The following is a 27,053-nucleotide window of genomic DNA, read 5'->3' as shown; positions in this document are numbered from 1 at the left end:
TTAGCATAATTGTCTCTACAAATGAAACGGCTTCCTACTCAATTCTTGATCGTACAATATGCATATTATTACTATTATTGGATAGAAAACACTCTCTAGTTTCTATAGCCGTTGGAATTTTGTCTCTGAGTGGAACAGAACTCATTCTACAGCAATTTCCCTGACATGTAGTCAGATTTCACACATTTTGGCCCCTGATCTGGAGTCAGTTTAAAGGCCACTGTAAATGCTATGAGGATACGGACACTGCTTACGTCTTCCCCTGGATGCCTTTACGTGATGACGCTTTGAATGGTATCGATTGCGCAATCACAGCCACTATAAAAGAAAAAAACCTGTAGGTAGGAACTCTTTTCCAGCTGCGCCGGACGCGCGGTGGACACCGCCCTGCTCTTTTTCCAAGCATTAGTGTAGCCAGTAATATTTCTCCGGTCATGTTTTCACCCGTTATAGGTGTTAACAGCATCATAAGGTAGTTAATTTGAACCGTTGTATAGCAATTTATATCCTTTTAGTGCGATTTTGAGGCATTGCTTTGTTGTGCACTTTGACGCGCTGGGCACATTTCGGGCTCCCGGTCGTACGTTAGTGGGGATTTCGACGGACAAGTGGACATCTTTCGACCAAAAGAAGATTAGACCCAAGAAAGGATTCTTTGCCCAAGATTCTGATGGAAGAACAGCTCACAGTAAGAACAATTTATGATGATAAATCGTGTTTCTGTCGAAAAATGTTAAAGCTTACGCCGCCATCTTGTTTTGTATAGCTTCGCTTGGCGCAACCTGTATTGAAAAGTAAGGATAATTAAAAAAATGTAAATCAGCGATTGCATTAAGAACTAATTTGTCTTTCGATTCCTGTCAACCCTGTATGTTTTGGTCAAGTATATGATTAGCTATTGATTAAACTAGATCACTCAAAGATGGCGACCGACATTTCCAGGCTTGTTTTGCTACTATTTTCATTGTATAACCACGTTTTTTTATGGCTAAATATGCACATTTTCGAACAAACTGTATATGTATGTTGTAATATGATGTTACAGGAGTCTCATCTGAAGAATTCTGAGAAGGTTAGTGAAAAAATTAATATATTTTGGCGATGATATGATATCGCTCTCTTTGGCTAGAATCAGTGCTCGGGTAACGTTTGCGTATGTGGTATGCTAATATAACGATTTATTGTGTTTTCGCCGTAAAACACTTAGAAAATCTGAAATGTTGTCTGTATTCACAAGATCTGTGTCTGTCCATTGCTATGTGCTGTGTATTTTTAAGAAATGTTTTATGATGAGTAAATTAGTAATACAGGTTGCTGTCTGTAGTAATTCTAGGAGCTTTGGTGAGATTTGTGATGCTGGCTGCAATGGCAAACTATGATTTATACCTGAAATATGCACATTTTTCTAACAAAACCTATCCTATACCATAAATATGTTATCAGACTGTCATCTGATGAGGTTTTTTCTTGGTTAGTGGCTATCAATATCTTAGTTTAGCCGAATTGGTGATAGCTACTGGTGTTGAGAAAAAATGGTGGACAAAGAAAAAGGGTGTCTTTTGCTAACGTGGTTAGCTAATAGATTTACATATTTTGTCTTCCCTGTAAAACATTTAAAAATCTGAAATGGTGACTTTATTCACAAGATCTGTATCTTTCATTAGGTGTCTTGGACTTGTGATTTAATGATATATAGATGCTACTATTTAATTGTGACGCTATGCTAGCGATGCTAATCAGTGTGGGGGGGGGGGGGGGGGGTGCTCCCGGATCCGGGGTAGATACTCGTGAAAGGTTAACACCTGTTTAGTATGGAGATGGATAAACACCTGTTTAATATAGAGATGGTTCAACACTTGTTTAAAATAGAGATGGTTCAACACCTGTTTAGTATGGAGATGGATTAACACCGGTTTAGTATGGAGATGCATTAACACCTGTTTAATATAGAGATGGTTCAACACCGGTTTAATATGCAGATGGTTCAACACCTGTTTTTAATATGGAGATGGTTCAACACCTGTTTAATATGGAGATGGTTCAACACCTGTTTAATATAGAGATGGTTCAACACTTGTTTAATATAGAGATGGTTCAACGACTTGTTTAATATAGAGATGGTTCAACACTTGTTTAGTATGGAGATGGATTAACACCTGTTTAATATGGAGGTGGTTCAACACCTGTTTAATATAGAGATGGTTCAACACCTGTTTAGTATGGAGATGGATTAACACCTGTTTAATATAGAGATGGATCAACACCTGTTTAGTATGGAGATGGTTCAACACCTGTTTAGTATGGAGATGGATTAACACCTGTTTAGTATGGAGATGGATCAACACCTGTTTAATATAGAGATGGATCAACACCTGTTTAGTATGGAGATGGTTCAACACCTGTTTAGTATGGAGATGGATTAACACCTGTTTAATATAGAGATGGATTAACACCTGTTTAGTATGGAGATGGATTAACACCTGTTTAGTATGGAGATGGATTAACACCTGTTTAATATGGAGATGGATTAACACCTGTTTAGTATGGAGATGGTTCAACACCTGTTTAGTATGGAGATGGTTCAACACCTGTTTAGTATGGAGATGGATTAACACCTGTTTTTAATATGGAGATGGTCACTTTAAGATGAGGGCACTGGGATGTAACAGCAGCAATAGAGCCTCATCTACCCTAGCATACTGTACTCTGTAACATCCTCCCCTAGCATATTGAAATCCTAATCTGAACGGTCACTGCACAGATAATGTCATCAGTATTGACTGAGAGAGGCAGAGTGGGGGGATGAAAAGATGAAACCTTCAGAAGAAATGTGAAGGCCAAAATAAAAGACTCTTCTTCTACCATGAATAATGAATGAGGCAGCTTTTCTTTCTATCCTCCTCTCCAACCTCTGATCTCAGACATCCCTCCTTTCCGCTTTCCTCTCTTCTCATCCTCCCTCCCTCCTTTCTCCACTTCCATCCACTATCCAAATTCCCCTCAGACTTAGGAAAAGTCAGAGGAGGGAGCAAGAGACTCGGCTACACAGTGCTCAGACTCAGTAGGCGGGACTTAAACACAAACCAATCATTTCTTCTAGATGTCGTTGGTAGAGAGACAACCTGCTGCTGTTTCCCCGTTCAACACCTTAGCTCCAATCGGAACTTTTCCCTCCCACCATCACCACTACCGCCTATACCCCACCCCCAGTCACATTCCTTCATTCATCCCTCTTTCGCCACCATGTCTTTGTTAGCCTGACATGAACAGAAACAGACCAGGAAAACCCAAACCGTTCCACACACACAGGTTGTGTTAGTTCTCACTGACTGGAAAAGGACAAGTGAGGACAGACATAAGTCGTCACCCCCAAAACAGTGTCTTTACACTCCTATTAATGAACATAATCAATAAGGATGTTGTGAAAGAAAAGAAAATCTGCTGATAATATGTGTGTCGGGTTAATCAATATTAAATAAAAGAGTAAGATACGTTTCAGATTTATTTTGAATATTTATCTTCTCTGGGGTCTAATGCAAAAATAAAACTGCAAAACAGCATAATTCATAAGAGTTTGAGGGAAAACAAGCGCTAAACAAAATAAGCTTTTCCATATCAAATATAAGAGTCTAAGGGGATGTGATTGCCTCAGTATGTCAGTGGAAAATATTGGAAACATCAAAGTAATGTAAGCTCCCCTTTCCCATAGTGCAGTAATAACTGACTGTAAGAAACAACAACAACAAACATAACATGCTTGTGCGTGTGTATGTGTGAGTGAGTGAGTGAGTGAGTGAGTGAGTGAGTGAGTGAGTGAGTGTGTATGTGTGTGTGTGTGTGTTTATGTGTGAGTGAGTGAGTGCTTCAGCTACTTCTGCTCATCATTTGTCCTTTTCCCATTCACACCCCTTGCCATCTATCCCATGTACAGCAGGTCTTTCTGCAACCCCCCTCCAGCCCAATATATATCTTCCAAGATGGCATAGCAGTGGGGATGTCTGTTTTGATGGTCTTGTCCCATCCCTTGTATATATCGTTTTTCTTCGTATGTATTTGTATTACTTTTTTAATCTCTTTTTCCATCTATGGACTGAACATACTCTCATGCAACCCGCCTAACCCAATGTGGTATGGATCTGCTATGTTTGCACTTTTGAACCGGAACAGCCTTCTGAAGCTAGCCAGCTAACTAGCTACTAGCTAGTAGCTAGGCCCTTCTCCCGGCTAGCCAAAGAATTCCATCAGATAATTCCTGGGCTTCAATACCTCTTCTGCCAATTGGCCTGGACCCTTTGCCCTTACCCTTAAATGGTGCCTCTAGAGACAAAACCTCTCTCATCGTCACTCAATGCCTAGGCTTACCTCCACTGTACTCACATCCTACCATACCCTTGTCTGTATATTATGCCTTGAATCTTTTCTTCCGCGCCCAGAAACCTGCTTGTTTTACTCTCTGTTCCGAATGCACAAGACGACCAGTTCTTTTAGCCTTTAGCCGTACTCTTATCCTACTCCTCCTTTGATCCTCTGTTGATGTAGAGGTTAACCCAGGCCCTGCAGCCCCCAGCATCACTCCCACTCCCCAGGCGCATTCATTTGTTAACTTCTGTAACTGTAAAAGCATTGGTTTCATGCATGTTAACATTAGAAGCCACCTCCCTAAGTTTGTTTTATCACTGCTTTAGCACACTCCGCCAACCCGGATGTCCTAGCCGTGTCTGAATCCTGGTTTAGGAAGGCCACCAAAAATCCTGAAATTCCCATCCCTAACTATAACATATTCCGACAAGATAGAACTGCCAAAGGGGGCGGAGTTGCAATCTACTGCAGAGATAGCATCCAGAGTTCTGTCAAACTATCCAGTCTGTGCCCAAACAATTCAAGCTTCTACTTTTTATAATCCACCTTTCCAGAAACAAGTCTCTCACCATTGCCGCTTGTTACAGACCCCCCTCGGCCCCCAGCTGTGCCCTGGACACCATATGTGAATTGATGGCTCCCCATCTATCTTCAGAGCTCATACTGTTAGGTGACCTTAACTGGGACATGCTTAACCTGTTGGGGATGGGGGCGCTGTTTAGACTATTTATGCTAATGTGGCTAATTTTTTAAACGGCTTCCCACAAAATCCTTGATCGTACAATATGCATATTATTATTATTATTGGATAGAAAACAGTCTATAGTTTCTATAGGAGTTGAAATTTTGTCTCTAAGTGGAACAGAGCCCATTCTACAGCAATTTCCCTGACATGGAGTCAGATTTGAGAAACGTTGGCCACTTTTCTGAAGTCATTTAAAAGGGCTCTGTCGTTGCTATGACTATACGGACACTTCTTACGTCTTCCCCTGGATGCCTTTACGTGATGACGATTCCAACGGGCTCGATTGCTCGTTCACAGGCCCTACAAATGAAAAAAACCTTTAGCTAGCAAGTCTTTTCTTGCTGCGTAACGCGCGTGGAAGACACCGACCCTCTCCTGTTCCAAGCGTTAGTTTAGCCTGTTATATTTCTCCGGTCATCTTTTCACTCGTTATAGGAGTTACAAACATCACAAAGTAGTTAATTTAAAGCGTTTTATAGCAATTTATATCCGTTTAGTGCGATTTTGGGACATTTATTTTTGCAACGATGTGAAAAGTTGGGCACGCTTTTCAGTTCATCCCGAACGTAGTTGACATTTCCACATGGCAAGAGGACAGCTTTCCACCAAAAGACGATTTCTCCCAAGAAAGGATCCTTTGCCCAAGATACTGATGGAAGAACAGCTCAAGGTAGGACATTTTTATTATGATAAATCGTGTTTCTGTCGAAACATTTTAGTGGCTTAGGACGCCATGTTTTTTGACGTAGCTTCGCTTGGCGCAAACTGTATTGAAAAGTAAGGATAAATTAAAAAATGTAATAACGCAATTGTATTAAGAATTAAATTGTCTATCAATCCCTGTCCACCCTATATTTTTTAGTCACGTTTATGAGTATTTATGTATAAGAGTAGATCACTGTCTAAGTGGCGCAAGGACGTTTTCTTTACCAGCTTGTCTACATTTCACATTGTCTAACCATGATTTTGGTGGCTAAATATAAACATTTTCGATCAAACTGTATATGCATGTTGTAATGTGATGTTACAGGAGTGTCATCGGAAGAATTCTGAGAAGGTTAGTGAAAAAATTAATATCTTTTGGCGATGTTGACTTTTATCGCTCACTTTGGCTAGAATCAATGCTGGGCTGCTAATTGCTATGTGCTAAGCTAATATAACGATTTATTGTGTTTTCGCTGTAAGACACTTAGAAAATCTGAAATATTGTCTGTATTCACAGGATCTGTGTCTTTCGATTCGTGTATGCTGTGTATTTTTACGAAATGTTTGATGATTAGTAGTTAGGTAAACACGTTGCTCATTGTAATTATTCTAGTCCATTTGTGATGGTGGGTGCAATTGTAAACTATGCCATATACCTGAAATATGCACTTTTTTCTAACAAAACCTATCCCATACCATAAATATGTTATCAGACTGTCATCTAATGAGTTTTTTTGTTGGTTAGGGGCTATAAATATCTTAGTTTAGCCGAATTGGTGATGGCTACTGGTGTTGGTGGACAAATAAAAGATGGTGGATTATGCTAATGTGTTTTTAGGTAATAGATGTACATCTTTACATATTGTGTCTTCCCTGTAAAACATTTTAAAAATCGGAAATGTTGACTGGATTCATAAGATCTGTGTCTTTCATTAGCTGTATTGGACTTTAATGTGTGAAAGTTAAATATTTTAAAAAAATATTTTTTTTGAATTTCGCGGCACTGGTTTTTCAGTGGGGGGGGGGGGGGGGGTGCCGCTAGCGCCACGCTGATCCTAGACAGGTTAACTTCTCTGGGATAGGGGGCAGCATTTTCACTTTTGGATGAATAGCGTGCCCATAGTAAACTGCCTCCTACTCAGTCCCAGATGCTGATATATGCATATTATTGTTAGTATTCGATAGAAAACACTCTGAAGTTTCTAAAACTGTTTGAATCATGTCTGTGACTATAACATAACTTATTTGGCAGGCGAGGACAAACCATTCAGATTTTATATTTTTTGAGGTCACTCTCTTTTCAATGGGTTTTCATTGGGAATCCAGATTTCTAAGGGACCTTCCTACAGTTCCTCTGGATGTCAACAGTCTTTAGAAATTGGTTGAGGTTTTTCCTTTGAGAAATGAAGAAGTAGCCATGTTCAGAATGAGGCTCGAGTGAAGTGTACTGTTTGTTAGAGGCGCGTGACCAGAAAGAATGCTACACATTGTTTTCCTCCGGTATTGAACACAGATCATCCCGTCTTCAATTTTATCGATTATTTACGTAAGAAAATACCTAAAGTTGTATTACAAAAGTAGTTTGAAATGTTCGGACAAAGCTTACAGGTAACTTTTGTAGTCATATTGAGCGAGTTGGAACCGGTGTTTTTCTGGATCAAACGCGCAAAATAAATGGACATTTTGGATACATATCGACGGAATTAATCGAACAAAAGGACCATTTGTGATGTTTATGGGACATATTGGAGTGCCAACAGAAGAAGCTCGTCAAAGGTAAGGCATGAATTATATCTTTATTCTGCGTTTTGTGTCGCGCCGGGAGGGTTGAAATATGATGGTCTGTGATTGTTTGCTGGGGTGCTATCCTCAGATAATAGCATTGTTTGCTTTCGCGGTAAAGCATTTTTGAAATCTGACACGTTGGCTGGATTCACAACAAGTGTAGCTTTCATTTGGTATATTGAATGAAAGTTTGATTTCAATATACCCCACGCCCCTCCTTCACCTATCTCCAGGCAGCTGAATCCCTACAAATCAGCTGGGCTAGACAATCTGGACACTGTATTTCTAAAAGGATCACGCAAAATTGTTGCAACCCCTATTACTAGCCTATTCAACCTCTTTCGTATCGTCTGAGATCCCCAAAGATTGGAAAGCTGCCGCGGTCATCCCCTTCTTCAAAGGGGGAGACACTCTTGACCCAAACTGTTCTAGATCTATATCCATCCTGCCCTGCCTTTCTAAAATCTTCGAAAGCCAAGTTAATAAACAGATCACCGACCATTTCGAATCCCACCGTACCTTCTCCACTAAGCAATCTGGTTTCCGAGCTGGTCATGTCTGGTTTCAGAGCTGGTCATGGGAGCACCTCAGTCACGCTCAAGGTCCTAAACGATATCAGAACCGCCATCGATAAAAGACAGTACTGTGCAGCTGTCTTCATCGACCTGGCCAAGACTTTCGACTCTGTTAATCACCGTATTCTTATCGGCAGACTCAATAGCCTTGGCCTCTCAAATGACTGCCTCGCTTGGTTCACCAACTACTTCTCAGATAGAGTTCAGTGTGTCAAATCGGAGGGCCTGTTGTCTGGACCTCTGGCAGTCTCTATGGGGGTGCCACAGGGGTCAATTCTCGGGCCAACTCTTTTCTCTGTATATATCAAGGATGTCTCTCTAGCTGCTGATGATTCTCTGATCCACCTCTACGCAGACGACACCATTCTGTATAGATCTGGCCCTTCTTCGGACACTGTGCTAATAAACCTCCAAACGAGCTTCAACGACATGCAACATTCCTTCCATGGCCTCCAACTACTTTTTTAATGGTAGTAAAACTAAGTGCATGCTCTTCAACCGATTGCTGCCCGCACCCTCCCGCCCGACTAGCATCACTAATCTGGACGGTTCTGACCTAGAATATGTGGACAACTACAAATACCTAGGTGTCTGTTTAGACTGTAAACTCTCCTTCCAGACTCACATTAAGCATCTCCAATCCAAAATTAAATCTATAATCGGCTTCTTATTTTGCAACAAAGCCTCCTTCACTCATGCTGCCAAACATACCCCTGTAAAACTGACTATCCTACCGATCCTTGACTTTGGCGATGTCATTTACAAAATAGCCCCCAACACTCTACTCAGCAAACTGGATGTAGTCTATCATAGTGCCATCCGTTTTATCACCAAAGCCCCATATACTACCAATCACTGCGAGCTGTATACTCTCGTTGGCTGGCCCTCACTACACATCCATCGCCAAACCCACTGGCTCCAGGTCATCTATATGTCTTTGCTAGGTAAAGCCCAGTCTTATCTCAGCTCACGGGTCAACATAGCAAAACCCACCCGTAGCACGCGCTCCAGCAGGTACATTGCACTGGTCATCCCCAAAGCCAACACTTCCTTTGGCCGCCTTTCCTTCCAGTTCTCTGCTGCCAATGACTGGAACGAATTGCAAAAATCACTGAAGCCGGAGACTTATATCTCCCTCTCTAACTTTAAGCGTCAGCTGTCAGAGCAGCTGACCGATCGCTGTACCTGTGCACAGCCAATCTGTAAATAGCACACCCGACTACCTCATCCCCATATTATTACTTACCCTCTTGCTCTTTTGCACCCCAGTATCTCTACTTGCACATCATCATCTGCACATCTATCACTCCAGTATTAATGCTAAATTGTAATTATTTTCACCTCTAGGGCCTATTTATTGGCTACCTCCCTACTCTTACTACATTTGCACACACTGTAAATAGATTTTTCAATTTTTATTTTATTTTGTGTTATTGACTGTATGTTTTTTTATGTGTAACTCTGTCATTGTTTTTGTCGCACTGCTTTGCTTTATCTTGGCCAGGTCGCATTTGTAATTGAGAACTTGTTCTCAACTGGCCTACCTGGTTAAATAAATGTGAAAAAAAAAAATAATAATAATAGGGGTGCTACAACCCCCTCCACCCCACTAGGGGTGCTGCAGCCCCCTACAGCCAACACTAGGACTCACCAAGATCCTTAGAGCCTTGACTTTCGCTGGCCATCTCTCCCATCCTCACCAGTGCCTCGAAGTAGCCCTTTGCAGCAAATGTGACACCTGGAAACATGGAAGCATTGGGCGTCAGATCAGGGGCGGAGTGGAAATATTGGACATTAAAGTCATCATCACCCCAGCGTCCCTTCCCTATAGCTATAGCCCCAGTCAGTTAGGGAAAGGGCTAAAGGCAACTATAGGCTACAATGGAAAGAGCTAATGCTGCTACAGGCGACAATGGAAAGAGCTAATGCTGCTACAGGCGACAATGGAAAGGGCTAATGCTACTACAGGCGACAATGGAAAGGGCTAATGCTACTACAGGCGACAATGGAAAGGGCTAATGCTACTACAGGCGACAATGGAAAGGGCTAATGCTACTACAGGCGACAATGGAAGGGCTAATGCTACTACAGGCGACAATGGAAAGGGCTAATGCTACTACAGGCGACAATGGAAAGGGCTAATGCTACTACAGGAAACAATGGAAAGGGATAATCCTACTACAGGAGACAATGGAATGGGATAATGCTACTACAGGCGACAATGTAAAGGGCTAATGCGACAATAAAAATGGTGGCTTAAGAGTAAAAGGAAAGGACAGCACTGAAGAAGAGAGACAGGTATAGGAATTATTGCTGGATAGAGCAGATGCTGGATGGAAAGTGGAACTACAGGAAATACAGACTAGAGAAAGTTAGGAAAGACCAGGGAAGGCAATATATACCAGTCTTAACAACTGCAAAACTTTTAAAACATATGACATCCTGCCTAACCTTCAAGGTGATTCATAGACTACTGCAATACAAATGAAGCCAGTGTGCTCCTTTAGACTGTTACTCATGCAGAGTGACAGAGACACTAACTGAAACATCTACCAGTGACTCGGGTCTTAGTCCAGGAACAGGGACAAGGAACACAGAGCAGGCACAGAGTGGCTGTCATAATGAGGGGACAGGATGTCCAGTTAGATGGATACATATGTATGCGACTAGCAGACTCCACTCAGAGTGTATTAACTTTGACTGATACGGCCTCCTGAGTGGCGCAGTGGTCTAAGGCACTGCATCGGAGTGCTAGAGGCGTCACTACAGATATGGGTTCGATCCGCAGTGCTAGAGGCATCACTACAGATCTGGCTTCAATCCTGGGCTGTGTCGCAGCCGGCCGTGACCGGGAGACCCATGAGGCGCCGCACAATTGGCCCAGCGTCGTCCGTGTTAGGGGAGGGTTTGGCTGGCTGGAATTACCTTGTACCATCGCGCACTAGCGATTCCTTGTGGTGGGCCGGGCACATGCACGCTGACTTTGGTCGCTAGCTGTACGATGTTTCCTCCGACACATTGGTGCGGGTGGCTTCCGGGTGAAGCGAGCAGTGTGTCAAGAAGCAGTGTGGCTTTGTGGGGTCGTGTTTCGGAGGACACGTGGCTCACGACCTTCACCCCCCCGAGGCCGTACGGGAGTTGCAGTGATGTAGCAAAACTGTAATTTCCAACTGGGGAGAAAAAGGGGTATATAAAAATAAAAAAATAAGTAAAATAAAAAAATCGTAGGAAGAAATAAAAAATCAAACATTTGACTGATACATATTGATGTGGAGTGTCAGGACTTTATTTAACAATGTGGCCTGGCCATGTATGCGGTCTAAACATTATTGTTACCACATAGTTAATTAGTTAATTCAATGTTAATACTAGGTAAGTGCCATCTTAAACCAGACTGTGAAATAAAGTGTTACCCAAATTCATCATGAATCTAAATGGGAAGAATTCAAATCTGTTCGTCTAGTTGAGTTGAGTTGAGTTTTCTACAGTAATGCAATCATATGGGAATACCCCCAGAAATGCAGACAATAAGCTGATGCTACATTATTATATTCCTTTTCACTTCAAACACTAAGATTGAGACAGCCTCAGCTCATTTCTGTCTCCATTTATACCTCTATTCTTGACCACCGTTTCACAAGCCTCCGTCTGCACTCATTTCCTTCCGTAATCTTTCCTTTATTAATTATTCTTTCCATTCTCTACATTTATCAGAATCGTTATCCTGAGGTCACTGAACTGATAATAACCCACACGAACAACCCAGACTCCAGAGCCTAAAGCCGACAGCCTACTACACTGTAGCTGGGTTCACTCTGAGACTGACACAAGCAGGAAGAGAGACTGTTTCTCTTGGCTCATCCTGAGCCCAACTTTGGTTAAGGCTGGTTGGGATAGAAGAATGAGGGTGAGGGGCCAGAAGTGAGATTGTGCAGTACGGTAACACCTTGTGTGGATGGGCTAATTTAGCAATGTCCACAGAAATCCCAGCCAGCGACGAGCGGTGGAGTGTGGCAGGCCAGGTAAGGCTGGATTAACTGGGACGAGATCTGAGAGCTTTGCTAGCTCGGGGATTGTGTGTGTGTGTATGTGTGTGTCTTCAGTAAAGAGGATTAAACCTCTGATATGAAGCAGACAGCTGATAGTATACAGACTGGAGGTGAGACACGCCATCCATTCCTCCCACCTATTCCAGAGTAAATTAAACACACACTCTAGGAGGAGTAAAACCGGTATAAACCAGATCAGCTGCAGCTTGATGTGTTGAGTACTTCATCCATCTTCAACTCTTCCAAATCCACCATCCAACCCCCTTCTCTCTCAAAATCCTTCCCTCCCTCAACTCCTTTATCAAATCCCTTCAGCCTTCACACTCAGCCTCTTTTTTTGTTCTCTCCTCCATCTCTCCAACACAGCTTGTCCCTGTTGAGACATCTCTCTCCGCCCCACTTTCAACATGATGTCCAGTTTGGATGTGTGTTGTGTGAAATTGCCCCACCTATCGCCGGTCCCAAAGCTCTATGATAAACAAAGTACCTGACTAAATACCAGTCAAAGCATTGCATCCTATTCAAGCACTACACCTACTGCACATTATCCTATCCTCCACAACCAAACTGATCAAACAGCATCTCCTCTGAGGATAACTAACTGCAGGCAGCTCTCTCCCTGGACAATTATGTCAGTCAACAAAGCTCCAGGGATCTCAAGTTCAGTCCAGCACCAACTCTCCTTCCTCTATATCCTAAGAGCAAAGGCAGAACTGGCATATTTACAAATTCAGCTCGCAGATGGATGCCCACCAGGCGCCCTGTGGTGCGTTGAATAGTGACTGTGCCCTGTGCCTCTGCAACGGCAGCACGAGCCAGAACCCCAGTCCTTGCGCCTGCCTGGCATTGATGAAGTGCAAGTCCCCACCTGGGACCTGTTTGGCTAATTTTAGTCTTATCTATCAGACTACACTGAGTCCTCCTTTATTGGTCCTCAGGGGTTCCACAGTCTTTCCTGGCTCTCTCTCTCTCTCTCTCTCTCTCTCTCTCTCTCTCTCTCTCTCTCTCTCCTCTCTCTCTCTCTCTCTCTCTCTCTCTCTCTCCTCTCTCTCTCTCTCTCTCTCTCTCTCTCTCTCCTCTCTCTCTCTCTCTCCTCTCTCCTCTCTCTCTCTCTCTCTCTCTCTCTCTCTCTCTCTCTCTCTCTCTCTCTCTCTCTCTCTCTCTCTCTCTCTCTCTCTCTCTCTCTCTTATATACTGCTCAAAAAAATAAAGGGAACACTTAAACAAGGGCCTGCTGGAGGTCATTTTGCAGGGCTCTGGCAGTGCACCTCCTTGCACAAAGGCGGAGGTAGCGGTCCTGCTGCTGGGTTGTTGCCCTCCTACGGCCTCCTCCACGTCTCCTGGTGTACTGGCCTGTCTCCTGGTAGCGCCTCCATGCTCTGGACACTACGCTGACAGACACAGCAAACCTTTTTGCCACAGCTCGCATTGATGTGCCATCCTGGATGAACTGCACTACCTGAGCCACTTCTGTGGGTTGTAGACTCCGTCTCATGCTACCACTAGAGTGAGAGCACCGCCAGCATTCAAAAGTGACCAAAACATCAGCCAGGAAGCATAGGAACTGAGAAGTGGTCTGTGGTCACCACCTGCAGAATCACTCCTTTTTTGGGGGTGTCTTGCTAATTGCCTATAATTTCCACCTCTTGTCTATTCCATTTGCACAACAGCATGTGAAATTTATTGTCAATCAGTGTTGCTTCCTAAGTGGACAGTTTGATTTCACAGAAGTGTGATTGACTTGGAGTTACATTGTGTTGTTTAAGTGTTCCCTTAATTTTTTTGAGCAGTGTATATAGAAGCAAGACTGTATCTCCAATGTATTCTGCTCTCTTTCTCTCCTCCCTCTGGCTGTCCTGGATACCAGTTTAATTCTCTCAGCGCCGCTTGCCCTAGTTCCTATTGGACTACGCTCCACTTACACACACCTTCCTGGAGATATCTCAAAAGTGTTGTGCTCCTGCTCTCACCCATGTATCTACTCCACACAAACACCTGGAATACACACGCACGCACACGCACCACATCATATCCCGACTTGTGAACAACCAAACAAATACAATAAAAATGATTTGACTTGAAGATATGCAGGGATGGAGGGATGCTAGTAAAGAGGAGAAGAGAGGAGAGGGCAAGATGTGGACATGAAACATTCTAACGTGACATTACAGGAGAAGGGAATCCTGAGCCTCCGAACAAAGAACAGAAGACAAACAAACATCAACATTTAGGGGAGACTACACCTACTGACAGCTAGCTGGGAGTTAATTTGGTGTTTTAATCAATGTAGGGTGGGGACACAGTGAAGTCGTTCTCTGTTAGGGGTCTTTGCGTTCTCTTTTCCAAATGGTAGACTATCAAATCAGTCCGTATAGTTGAAAGCCTGTCGGAGCATGCAGCAGTATCTTTCATAGCTAAGTCCAAGAAGAGCTCAGGTACATGAGGACGCTGACTATAGGCTACACACTGTTGCCAACGTGAGAAATATATCCCCAGCATCTGAGATTATTTCTAGTTCAGATAAATCAGTGCCAGGCGATATGGGCCTTTGCCTGTCCTCTGGACAGGAGGAGAGGAAGTGGGGATGAGAAGGGGATGAGATAAAGGAAAAGAAGAAGAGAAGGATGTACTCACTGGATAGGGCCTTCTCGTAGCTCTTCCCCATGGCCACAAAGTTCCGCAAGCATGGGTTGAACTGCTCCATGATGGACTGAGAAGAGAAATAACATGTTTTTTAGTCGACACGAGCAGCAATAAGCCTAGCAGAAGCAGTGCTCTACCCTACTCTGTAGTCTGCGCGCTCACACACTCTCCACACACACACACGTGCGCTCACACACTGCAAGCAAGCCAACCAGGAGAAAGAGTGTAAATCGGAATCATCTACACTCATTCAGAAATCAAAGAGAAGGAGCGAGGGAGCGAAAGGGTGAAGGAAAGAGGTGGAGGTAGAGGGTGTCTTTGCACCTCACCTCTCCCAAAAAGAAAACCTGTCTGTGGGTGTTGATGCCCGGGAAGCCCTGCTCAGCCTAGCTCCCCTTCGCTCTTCCTCTCCCTCTCGCTCTCTCTCGCTCTTCCTCTCCCTCTCTCTCTCAACTGTGTCATGTCATTTGTGCTAATTACTTTTTTGTGGAGCAGGGGCATATGAGGGTAGGAGGGATAAGAAAGGAGGAGGGAGGCGAGGAGGAGGGAGGAATAATTGGGTGACCAGAAAAAAGAGAGAAGGAGGAGAGTACAGGAGAGAGAGTGAGCGAGAGAGAACTTGAGCATGGTCCCACATGGAACACTGTATAATGAATATGTGAAAGACAGATCGATGTGGGTAAAAAGTAGTCTGGGTACCAGTCTGTTTAGCTATTATTCCACTCCTTGCCACTCCTGTCATGTTACACATCTTTGGCATATGACACAAAGTACAAAGAGTGGAATGTTGGCAAAACAGACTCGTACCCAGGCTAGGTATAGTATATATCTTGTTTGCTCAAGGAGATCCCCACATGAAAATACTATAAATATACTATGGTCTAAGTACTATAGTATTCACTGCAGTGTTTTTATGAATGTTACTGTAGTATTTACTATAGTATTTACAGTGAACTATATAATAAATACTGTAATAAAATAAAACTGTAGTATATACTATTTTTATTTTTATTTCATCTTTTGTCACTCCCTGACCATAGAGAGCTTTTTATTCTCTATGTTGATTAGGTCGGGGTGTGACTAGGGTGGGTCATCTAGGGGATTATGTTTCTATGTTGGCCAGGTATGGTTCCCAATCAGAGGCAGCTGTTTGTCGTTGTCTCTGATTGGGGATCATATTTAGGCAGTCATTTCCCCTTTGTGCTTTGTGGGATCTGGACTATGGATAGTTGCCTGTTAGCACTATTGTTAGCTTCATGTTTTGTTTTGAGATTTCTTTTTTTTTGTTTTGCTGAGAGTTTCACCTAGTAATAAAAAGACGTGGAACCCAGATCACGCTGCGCTTTGGTCCAGTTATTATGACGAGTGTGACAGAAGATCCCACCAACAACGGACCAAGCAGCGTGCCCGGGAGGTAATGGCATCCTGGTCTTTGGAGGAGATTAGGGGGAGAACATCCTGGACTTGGGACGACATAATGGCAGGAGAGAAGAGCCTGCCATGGAAGCAGGCGGAAGCAGCGAAGGAAGGACAGCGACGAAGTCGGGGAGGAAGGCCACAGAAACCCCAAGAAAATGTTGGAGGGGGGTCACATGGAGCAGTCGGCGGAGCCAAGATGTGAACCAGAGCCAGTCTGAGAGAAGAAGGAGAATTTGGAGGAGAGAGAAACGGGAGAGTTGTTGAGTTGGTGTAGGATGCACGGATTTGGACTAAAGGAACGTGTTGTCAGTTTGGTGCCACCTGAGTCAGCTCCCCGTACTCGTCCTGAGAAGTGTGTTAAAGTTACGGAAAAATAGATGCCAGCTATACGCACCAGGTCTCCAATGCACCTTCACAATCCAGTACGTCCTGTGCCAGCTCCTCGCACTTGTTGTGAGAAGTGTGTTAAAGTTCCGGTACCACTGATGCCGGCTATACGCACCAGATCTCCAGTACGTCTCCAGAGCCCTGAACTCTCCCTCAAGTGCGTGTCCCCAGTCTAGTACGTCCTGTGCCTGCTCCTCGCACTCTCCCTCAAGTGCACTTTCCCAGTCAGGTGCCTCCTGTTCCTGCTCCTCGCACTCTCCTTGGAGTGCGTGTCCACAATCCAGTACGTCCTGTGCCTCCTCCCCGCACGCGCCCTGAGGTGCATGTCACCAGCCCGGTACCACCAGTGTCAGTCCCACGCATCAGGCCTCCAGTGCGCCTCCACAGTCCAGTACGTCCTGTGCCTGCTCCCTGCACTCTCCCTGAGGTGCGTGTCACCAGCCCGGTACCACCAGTGCCGGTCCCACGCATCAGGCCTCCACAGTCCAGTACGTCCTGTGCCTGCTCCTTGTGCTCGTCCTTAGGTGCGTGTCAACAGCCTGGTACCACCAGTGCCGGCCCCACGCACCAAGCTTCCGGCGACAGTTCCCAGTCCAGGGCTTCCGGCGACATTTCACAGTCCGGAACCCCCAACAACGGTCCACGGTCCTAGAACCTCCAGAGACGGTCCGCGGTCCGGAACCTCCAGCGACAGTCGGCGGACCGGAGCCTCCAGCGACGGTTTGCGGTCCAGAGCCTCCAGCGGGGGTTATCAGTCCGGAGCCTCCTGCGAGGCAGGGCCCCCCGGCGACGACCTATGGTCCGGAGTCCCCGGCAACGACCCACGGTCCGGAACCTCCGGCGACGATCCGGCACCTCCGGCGACGATCCACACTCCGGAGCCTCTGGCGACGATCCACAGTCCGGCTCCACCGGCGACGATCCACGGTCCGCAGCCCCCGGCGACAATCCACGGTCCGGAGCATCTAGCGACGATCCCCGCACCAGAGCCGCCATTGAGGATAACGTGTCCGCGAGCGGAGTGGGTGCTTCGCCCCGCACCGGAGCTGCCCCCGACGGCAGATGCCCACCCGGGAACCTCCCCTTTTGAGTCAGGTTTTGCGATCGGAGTCCGCACCTTTAGGGGGGGGTACTGTCACGCCCTGACCATAGAGAGCTTTTTATTCTCTATGTTGGTTAGGTCGGAGTGTGACTAGGGTGGGTCATCTAGGGGATTATGTCTCTATGTTGGCCAGGTATGGTTCCCAATCAGAGGCAGCTGTTTGTTGTTGTCTCTGATTGGGTATCATATTTAGGAAGGCATTTCCCCTTTGTGCTTTGTGGGATCTTGACTATGGATAGTTGCCTGTTAGCACTATTGTTAGCTTCACATTTTGTTTTGAGATGTATTGTTTTTTGTTTGCTGTGAGTTTCACCTAGTAATAAAAAGATGTGGAAACCAGATCACGCTGCGCTTTGGTCCAGTTATTCTAACAATCGTGACACCTTTATTTAACCAGGTAGGCTAGTTGAGAATAAGTGCTCATTTACAACTGCGACCTGGCCAAGATAAAACAAAGCAGTGCGGCAAAAACAACAACACAGAGTTACACATAAACAAACGTACAGTCAACAACACAAAATAAAAGAGTAATAGAAAAATATATGTACAGTGTGTGCAAATGTAGAAGAGTAGGGAGGTAGGCAAAAAATAGGCCATAGAGGCGAAAATAATTACAATTTAGCATTAATACTGGAGTGATAGATGTGCAGATGATGATGTGCAAGTAGAGATACTGGGGTGCAACAGAGCAAGAGGGTAATTAATAATATGGGGATGAGGTAGTCGGGTGTGCTATTTACAGATTGGCTGTGCACAGGTACAGCAATCGGTCAGCTGCTCTGACAGCTGACGCTTAAAGTTAGAGACGGAGATATAAGTCTCCGGCTTAAGTGATTTTTGCAATTCGTTCCAGTCATTGGCAGCAGAGAACTGGAAGGAAAGGCGGCCAAAGGAAGTGTTGGCTTTGGGGCTGACCAGTGAAGTATACCTGCTGGAGCGCGTGGGTGTTGCTATAGTGACAAGTGAGCTGAAAGGTGGGGCTTGAGACAGTGGGTTTGGCGACGGATATGTAGTGAGGGCCAGCCAATGAGAGTATACAGGTCGCAGTGGTGGGTAGTATATGGGGCTTTGGTGATAAAACGGACGGCACTGTAATAGACTACATACAGTTTGCTGAGTAGAGTGTTGGGGGCTATTTTCTAAATGCAATCGCCGAAGTCAAGGATCAGTAGGATAGTCATTTTTACGAGGGTATGTTTGGCGGCATGAGTGAAGGAGGCTTGTTGCGAAATAGGAAGCCGATTCTAGATTTAATTTTGGATTGGAGATGCTTAATGTGCGTCTGGAAGGAGAGTTTACAGTCTAACCAGGCATCTAGGTAGTTGTAGTTGTCCACATATTCTAGGTCAGAACCGTCCAGAATAGTGATGATAGTCGGGCGGGAGGGTGCGGGCAGCAATCGGTTGAAGAGCATGCACTTAATTTTACTAGCATTAAAAAAGCAGTTGGAGGCCACGGAAAGAGTGTTGTATGGCGTTGAAGCTCGTTTGGAGGATTGTTAGCACAGTGTCCAAAGAAGGGCCAGATGTATACAGAATGGGGACGTTTGCGTAGAGGTGCATCAGAGAATCACCAGCAGCTAGAGCGCCATCATTAATATTTACAAAGAAAAGATTTGGCCCGAGAATTGAACCCTGTGGCTCAAACCATAGAGACACCAGAGGTCCGGACAACAGGCCCTCTGATGTGACACACTGAACTCTACCTGAGAAGTAGTTGGTGAACCAGGCGAGGCAGTCATTTGAGAAGCCAAGGCTATTGAGTCTGCCGATAAGAATCGGAGTAGAAAGTCTTGGCCAGGTCGATGAAGATGGCTGCACAGTACTGTATTTTATCAATGGCAGTTATGATATCGTTTAGGACCTTGAGCGCGACTGAGGTGCACCCATGACCAGCTCGGAAACCAGATTGCATAGTGGGGAAGGTACGGTGGGATTCGAAATGGTCGGTGATCTGTTTATTAACTTTGGCTTTCGAAGATTTTAGAAAGGCAGGGCAGGATGGATATCGGTCTATAACAGTTTGGGTTTAGAGTGTCTCCCCCTTTGAAGAGGGGGATGACAGCGGCAGCTTTCCAATCTTTGGGGATCTCAGACGATACGAAAAAGAGGTTGAATAGGCTAGTAATAGGGCTTGCAACATTTTAGGCTGATCATTTTAGAAAGAGAGGGTCCAGATTGTCTAGCCCAGCTGATTTGTAGGGATCCAGAATTTGCAGCTCTTTCAGAACATTAGCTATCTGAATTTGGGTGAAGGAGAAAGTGTTTTATGGAGCATTTGACAGTGATGAGGGGTGGTCGTTTGACCGTGGACCCATTACTGTTAAAATATTTTATCAAGGTTTAAGATAAATGATTAAATAATTCTACCCAGAAACTTAACCATTAGGATTAGAGATTATGTAGCATGGACAAGGGGTAATTAAAATGATACCATTGGGGAAAAAAGGAATATACAGTGTGGCAAAAAAGTATTTAGTCAGCCACCAATTGTGCAAGTTCTCCCACTTAAAAAGATGAGAGAGGCCTGAAATTTTCATCATAGGTACACTTCAACTATGACAGACAAAATGAGAAAAGAAAATCCAGAAAATCACATTGTAGGATTTTTAATGAATTTATTTGCAAATTATGGATGTAAAATAAGTATAACAGCGAAAGCACCACAAACGATTATGTTAGGTCACCTCAAAATCACAGAAAAACACAGCCATTTTCCCAGCCAAAGACAGGAGTCACAAAAAGCAGAAATAGAGATAAAATTAATCACTAACCTTTGATGATCTTCATCAGATGACACTCATAGGACTTCATGTTACACAATACATATATGTTTTGTTCGATAAAGTTAATATTTATATCCAAAAACCTCAGTTTACATTGGTGCCATGTTCAGAAATGCCTCCAAAATATCAGGAGAAATTGCAGAGAGCCACGTCAAATAACATAAATACTCATCAGAAACTTTGATGAAGGATACATGTTTTATATAGAATTAAAGATACACTTGTGCTTAATGCAACCGCTGTGTCAGATTTCAAAAAGCTTTACGGCAAAAGCACAATATTCAATAATCTGAGAACAGCGTTCAGCTACAAAAGGAAGCCATACAGTTACCCGCCAAATTGTGCAGTCAACAAAACTCATAAATAGTATTATAAATCTTCACTTACCTATGCTGATCTTTGTCGGAATGCACTCCCAGGACTCCCACTTCCACAAGAAATGTTTGTTTTGTTCGGTAATGTCCACCATTTATGTCCAAATAGCTATTTTTGTTAGCGTGTTTGGTAAACAAATCCAAAGTCAGGAAGCGCGTTCACTAAAAGCAGACGAAATGTCAAAAAGTAACAGTCAGTAGAAACATGTCAAATGATGTACCGAATCAATCTTTAGAATGTTTTTAACATAAATCTTCAATAACATTCCAACCGGAGAATTCCATTGACTTCAGATGCGCGATGGAACAGAGCTCCCCCATGTGAACGTGCATGGTCAGAGCATGGTCAGGTCATGGTAGACCTGACTAATTCCTGTCTCCTTCGGCCCCACTTCACAGTAGAGGTTCTACAGACTGTTGACATCAGACAAGGTTCTACAGACTGTTAACATCTAGTGGAAGCCTTAGGAAGTGCAACATTACCAATATCCCACTGTATCTTCAATAGGAGCTGGGTTGAAAATCGACCAACCTCAGATTTCCCACTTCCTGTTTGGATTTCTTCTCAGGTTTTTGCCTGCCATATGAGTTCTGTTATACTCACAGACATCATTTAAACAGTTTTAGAAACTTCAGAGTGTTTTCTATCCAATACTACTAATGATATGCATATATTAGCAACTGGGACTGAGGAGCAGGCAGTTTACTATGGGCACCTCTGGGCACCTTTCCTCCAAGCTACTCACTACTGCCCCTGCAGCCATAAGAAATTAAATCATACAGATTATTTTGTATGATGTTAAATGCTCTTTGGGCATTTTCAAAAGCTAAAGATAAACTACTACCACTTGAATAAAGAACAGTATCATCTGCATAAAAATGAACATCCGCTGTTTCAATACGATCCCCAATGTTGTTGATATACAAAATGAACAACAGTGGGCCCAAAATAGAACCTTGCGGAACACCTGAGCCCACCTCTATGGACTCAGATTTACAACCATCTGCCATTACACATTGTGTACGATTTGATAGTTAATTTATAAACCAATCTAGAGCATGACCAGTAATTCCACAACATTTTAACCTTTGCACTAACACAGCATGGCCCACGGTGTCAAAAGCCTTCGACAAATCAATGAAAAGACACACAATGTAACTTCTTATCAAGAGCACAGTGGATGTCATTTAAAACCTTCAATGTTGCCTTAACAGTGCTGTGGCCAGACCTAAAACCTGATTGCATTCCATTTAAGATGTTGTTTTCTTGGAAGTAGGTCTTTAGTTGCCTACTAACTAAGGACTCCAGTACCTTTGACAGTACAGACAATTTTGATATGGGTCGATAGTTGTCAAGTAGTGAAGGATCTCCACCTTTACGGAGAGGCATTAAAAAAGCAGATTTCCATAACTTGGGGATTTCCTTAACATCAAGCGTAAGGTTACAAATACATGTTAAGGGGGAGCAATGATGTCTGCAGCTAGGTGTAGGAGGCGGGGGTCTAGTTCATCAGGGCCAGGGGATTTTTTAAAAATCTATTTCTTTCAGTGCTTTACAGATTTCGGCAACAGAGAAGGATGAAAAGGAGAACCTGTTGAAGGAGTGCACAGGAGTGTCAGGTAAATTCATAGGGGGCTCAATTATACCTTTGACCTTTTCAAATAAACTGCCTCTATCTAAATAATGCGTATTCAAGGCTTTCAGAATGGAGGTTCTCTCAGTTACAATCTGTGTATCGACCAACAATTGTTTGGGAAGCTGTCTTTGGGAAGTCTGCCAAAACACTATAGTGTTTTGAAGACTTTACTATACTATAATATTTACTGTCGTGTTTTTGCAGACTGTACTATACTGTAGTATTTACTGTAGTGTTTACTGTAGTATTTACAGTGGTGTAAAGTACTTAAGTAAAAATAGTTTTGGGGGGTATCTGTACTTTACTTCACTATTTATATTTTTGCCAACTTTTATTTGTACTTTACTACATTTGTAAAGAAAATAATGTACTTTTTACTCCATATATTTTTCCTGACACCCAAAAGTACTCGTTACATTTTGACAGGAAAATTGTCAAATTCACGCATCTATGAAGAGAAAATCCCTGGTCATAACTACTGCCTCTGATCTGGTGGACTCACTAAACACAAATGCTTTGATTGTAAATTATGTCTGAGTGTTGGAGTGTGCCCCTGGCTATCTGTAAATCCAAATAAAAAAATGTAATTGTGTTGTATGGTTTGAAATTATTTATACTTTAATTTTAGTAATTCAATTTACGTTGATACTTGAGTATATTTAAAACCAAATACTTTTAGATGTTTACTCAAGTAGGATTTTGCTGGGAGACTTCCACTTGAGTAATTTTCTATTAAGGTATATTTACTTTTGCTCAAGTATGACAATTGAGTACTCTTTCCACCACTGAGTATTTACTACAGTGCTTTTGTTTTATTATCTTTCACATAGAAGTGGTGGCTTACTCCTTCAGGAAATCTACTGGAGAAATACTAAAATAGCACATTTTCCATAACCGATAGATACGTAGATAGATAGAGGTAGAGAATGATGGATACAGTTGAAGTCGGACGTTTACATACACTTAGGTTGGAGTCATTAAAACTATTTTTTCAACCACTCCACAAATTTCTTGTTAAGAAACTATAGTTTTGACAAGTCGGTTAGGACATCTACTTTGTACATGACACAAGTTATTTTTCCAACAATTGTTTACAGACAGATTATATCATTGTATCACAATTCCAGTGAGTCAGACGTTTACATATACTAAGTTGACTGTGCCATTAAACAGCTTGGAAAATGACAGAAAATTATGTCATGGCTTTAGAAGCTTCTGATAGGCTAATTGACATCATTTGAGTCAGTTGGAGGTGTACCTGTGGATGTATTTCAAGGCCTACCTTCAAACTCAGTGCCTCTTTGCTTGACATCATGGGAAAATCAAAAGAAATCAGCCAAGACCTTAGAAAGAAATTGTAGACCTGGATTGTCCTTGGGAGCAATTTCCAAACGCCTGAAGGTACCACGTTCATCTGTACAAACAATAGTACGCAAGTATAAACACCATGGGATCACGCAGCCGTCATACCGCTCAGGAAGGAGACGCATACTGTCTCCTAGAGATGAACGTACTTTGGTGGGAAAAGTGAAAGTCAATCCCAGAACAGCAAAGTACCCTGTGAAGATGCTGGAGGAAACCGATACAAAACTATCTATATCCACAGTAAAACGAGTCCTAAATCGACATGAAAAGGCCGCTCAGCAAGGAAGAAGCCACTGCTCCAAAACCACCATAAAAAAGCCAGACTACGGTTTGCAACTGCACATGGGGACCAAGATCATACTTTTTGGAGAAATGTCCTCTGTTCTGATGAAACAAAAATAGAACTGTTTGGCCATAATGACCATCGTTATGTTTGGAGGAAAAAGGGGGATGATTGCAAGCCGAAAACACCATCCCAACCATGAAGCACAGGGGTGGCAGCATCATGTTGTGGGGGTGCTTTGCTGCAGGAGGGACTGGCACACTTCACAAAATAGATGGCAACATCAGGGAGGAAAATTATGTGGATATATTGAAGCATCACCTCAAGACATCAGTCAGAAGGTAAAGCTTGGTCGCAAATGGGTCTTCCAAATGGACAATGACACCAAGCATACTTCCAAAGTTGTGGCAAAATGGCTTAAGTACAACAAAGTCAAGGTTTTGGAGTGGCTATCACAAAGCCCTGACCTCAATCCTATAGAAAATGTGGGCAGAATTGAAAAAGCGTTCGAGCAAGGAGGCCTACAAAGCTGACTCAGTTACACCAGCTCTGTCAGGAGGGATGGGCCAAAATTCACTCAATTTCTTGTGGGAAGCTTGTGGAAGGCTACCCGAAACGTTCGACCCAAGTTAAACAACTTAACGACAATGCTACTAAATACTAATTGAGTGTATGTAAACTTATGACCCAATGGGAATGTGATGAGGAAATAAAAACTGAAATACATCATTCTCTCAACTATGTCAGGAATTGTGAAAAACTGAGTTTAAATGTATTTGGCTGAGGTGTATGTAAACTTCTGACTTCAACTGTAGGTAGGTAGGTAGATAGGACAGGGGTGTGCTCTTTCCTACAACCTGTAGGGATCGCAATATGATCTACACTTGCCATGTATGTTTCTCACGAATGGGTGGCTCAAATTGAGATATAGAGGAAGGAAATAGGCAGGGTATATGCAAATTAAACACTGTAGTATTTACTATAGTTTAAAAAGTGTTGTGCATTATATAATTCTATAGTAAGTACTGTAGTATTCTATAGTAAACAGTAGTATTTTTTCATGTGGGAATTTAGATGACTTGGTTGGGTTCCAGCATGAGCTATAATTATATTTAACTGGCTCATTGGAATTGACCATATCATTATTATTAGGCCAGAGAGAATAAAATGATGGAATATGAAATCATGGAGGGGAAACTGAAATGGAAGGGTACAGCCATGAAATGATTGTGTGTATATATAGAGATAGATAGATAGATAGAGAGAGAGAGAGAGAACTGAAATGGAAGGGTACAGCCATGAAATGAGTGTGTGTGTGTGTATATAGAGAGAGAGAGAGAGAGAGAGAGAGAGAGAGAGAGAGAGAGAGAGAGAGAGAGAGAGAGAGAGAGAGAGAGAGAGAGAGAGAGAGAGAGAGAGAGAGAGAGAGAGAGAGAGAGAGAGAGAGAGAGAGAGAGAGATAGGAGAGAGAGAGAGAGAGAGAGAGAGAGAGACGAGAGAGGAGAGAGGAGAGAGAGAGAGGAGAGAGAGGAGAGAGAGAGAGGAGAGAGAGAGAGAGAGAGAGAGAGAGAGAGAGTCTAGGTGGTAACCATGGTCTAGGTGGTTACCATGGTCTAGGTGGTAACCAAAGCAGGGTTCTCCAGGTGAGAAAACAAATATCTAGCCAACATGTTCTCCAGACAACCTCTTAATCCTTGCCTGGATAAAACACACACACGCATGCCAGAGTATTGATCTCTTCAGTCAGAACACCATTCTGTGGTATATACACCAATTACCTGCTTCTACCTCGAACCTCAACCCAGGCCAAGATCATCTACCTCCGTCTTGGAACACTCCCATCCCCCACCTACACCCTGGTTCTCCTCCTCCACAACAACAACAACAACAACAACAACAACAAAGCCCACAGACGTGTTGATGTATATGTATGCCCACACCATAGCCCACAAGTGGATGCCTCAGCACACAATAAGCAAAGGTGGGGAATGGAATGAGCGGAGGCAGAGGAGTATAACCTCTCTCTCTGTCTTTGTCTCTTTTTCTCTCTCGTTGTGCGGAGGAGCAATGAGTCACCCGCCTCCACAGTCCGAGGCGATCTGTCCTTTATTCTGTTCTTTATCATGTTACTTTCTCTTTCTCTCTCACAATACCCAGTTTGGTCCTGCAGCTTCTTCACTTTATCTATCTCCCCCCCATCCCCCCCACCACCACACACACACACAAACCCAGCTATGCTTCTAACCACACACACAGCTTTTCTCCTCTCCTCTTCATCCGTCAAACCTTTTCCTGACAGAGCTGTCAGATGACACTAATGAAGGGGTCTCAACTTACTGTTGAGAGTTCCAATAGAAGAATACACAAGGTGCAAGTTTGACATTTGGTTATGCATCAGCAGCTTTTCATTGACACTCACTCAATTAGTCATGTCAGCTAACACTTTTTAGATGGGTAAGTTAGTCTAGGAAGTTATCTTGGCTGAATAGCGACAGGGCATGCAGGGCACGTGCCCAAGGGCTCTGACCTCCAGGGGGCCCCCATTGATTTTGTTAAGGGTCAGACACACCGATAAATCTGACTGCCGATAGGTACTTAGCACCTCAGCCCAGAGTGTCTGCAGTCAACTTATTGTTTTTCACATAGAACAGCTTTACCTTCGATTTGCTTCATTTAAATACTCCAGCCCACAACGTGGCAGTAGCTTGTTTGGCTTGTGCCTGATGTAGCTAATGTAAGCTAACTAGCAAGCTGCGCTAATGTTGTTGCTAGCTAGCTAGAATTTATAGTAAGCCTTTGGTGATACTAACCAGATGGCCACAACTAAATAACTAGCGTAG

General features: G+C 43.5%; 1 protein-coding gene across 6 annotated transcripts in view; it reads right to left on the bottom strand.

The window, feature by feature from the left end:
- The window catches only part of baiap2b (BAR/IMD domain containing adaptor protein 2b), a 194,414-nt gene that overhangs the window by 113,471 nt on the left and 53,890 nt on the right, over positions 1-27,053 (bottom strand). For 4 of the 6 annotated variants that reach the window (XM_055931798.1, XM_055931806.1, XM_055931824.1 and 1 more), the window contains exons 2-3: positions 14,853-14,928; positions 9,821-9,907 (exon numbers count right to left, since the gene is read on the bottom strand). In XM_055931798.1, coding sequence (XP_055787773.1) covers positions 9,821-9,907; positions 14,853-14,928 — 163 coding nt within the window. Of the gene's footprint in view, positions 1-9,820; positions 9,908-14,852; positions 14,929-15,190; positions 15,328-27,053 lie in introns of those variants that run through there. The other 2 variants (XM_055931833.1, XM_055931842.1) reach the window with 2 other exon arrangements.

The sequence above is a fragment of the Salvelinus fontinalis genome, chromosome 1 (assembly GCF_029448725.1).
Source record: "Salvelinus fontinalis isolate EN_2023a chromosome 1, ASM2944872v1, whole genome shotgun sequence".
Taxonomy (NCBI): Eukaryota; Metazoa; Chordata; class Actinopteri; order Salmoniformes; family Salmonidae; genus Salvelinus; species Salvelinus fontinalis.
The sequence above is the reverse complement of the archived record's forward strand: the minus strand, read 5'-3'. Positions and strand labels throughout refer to the sequence as shown.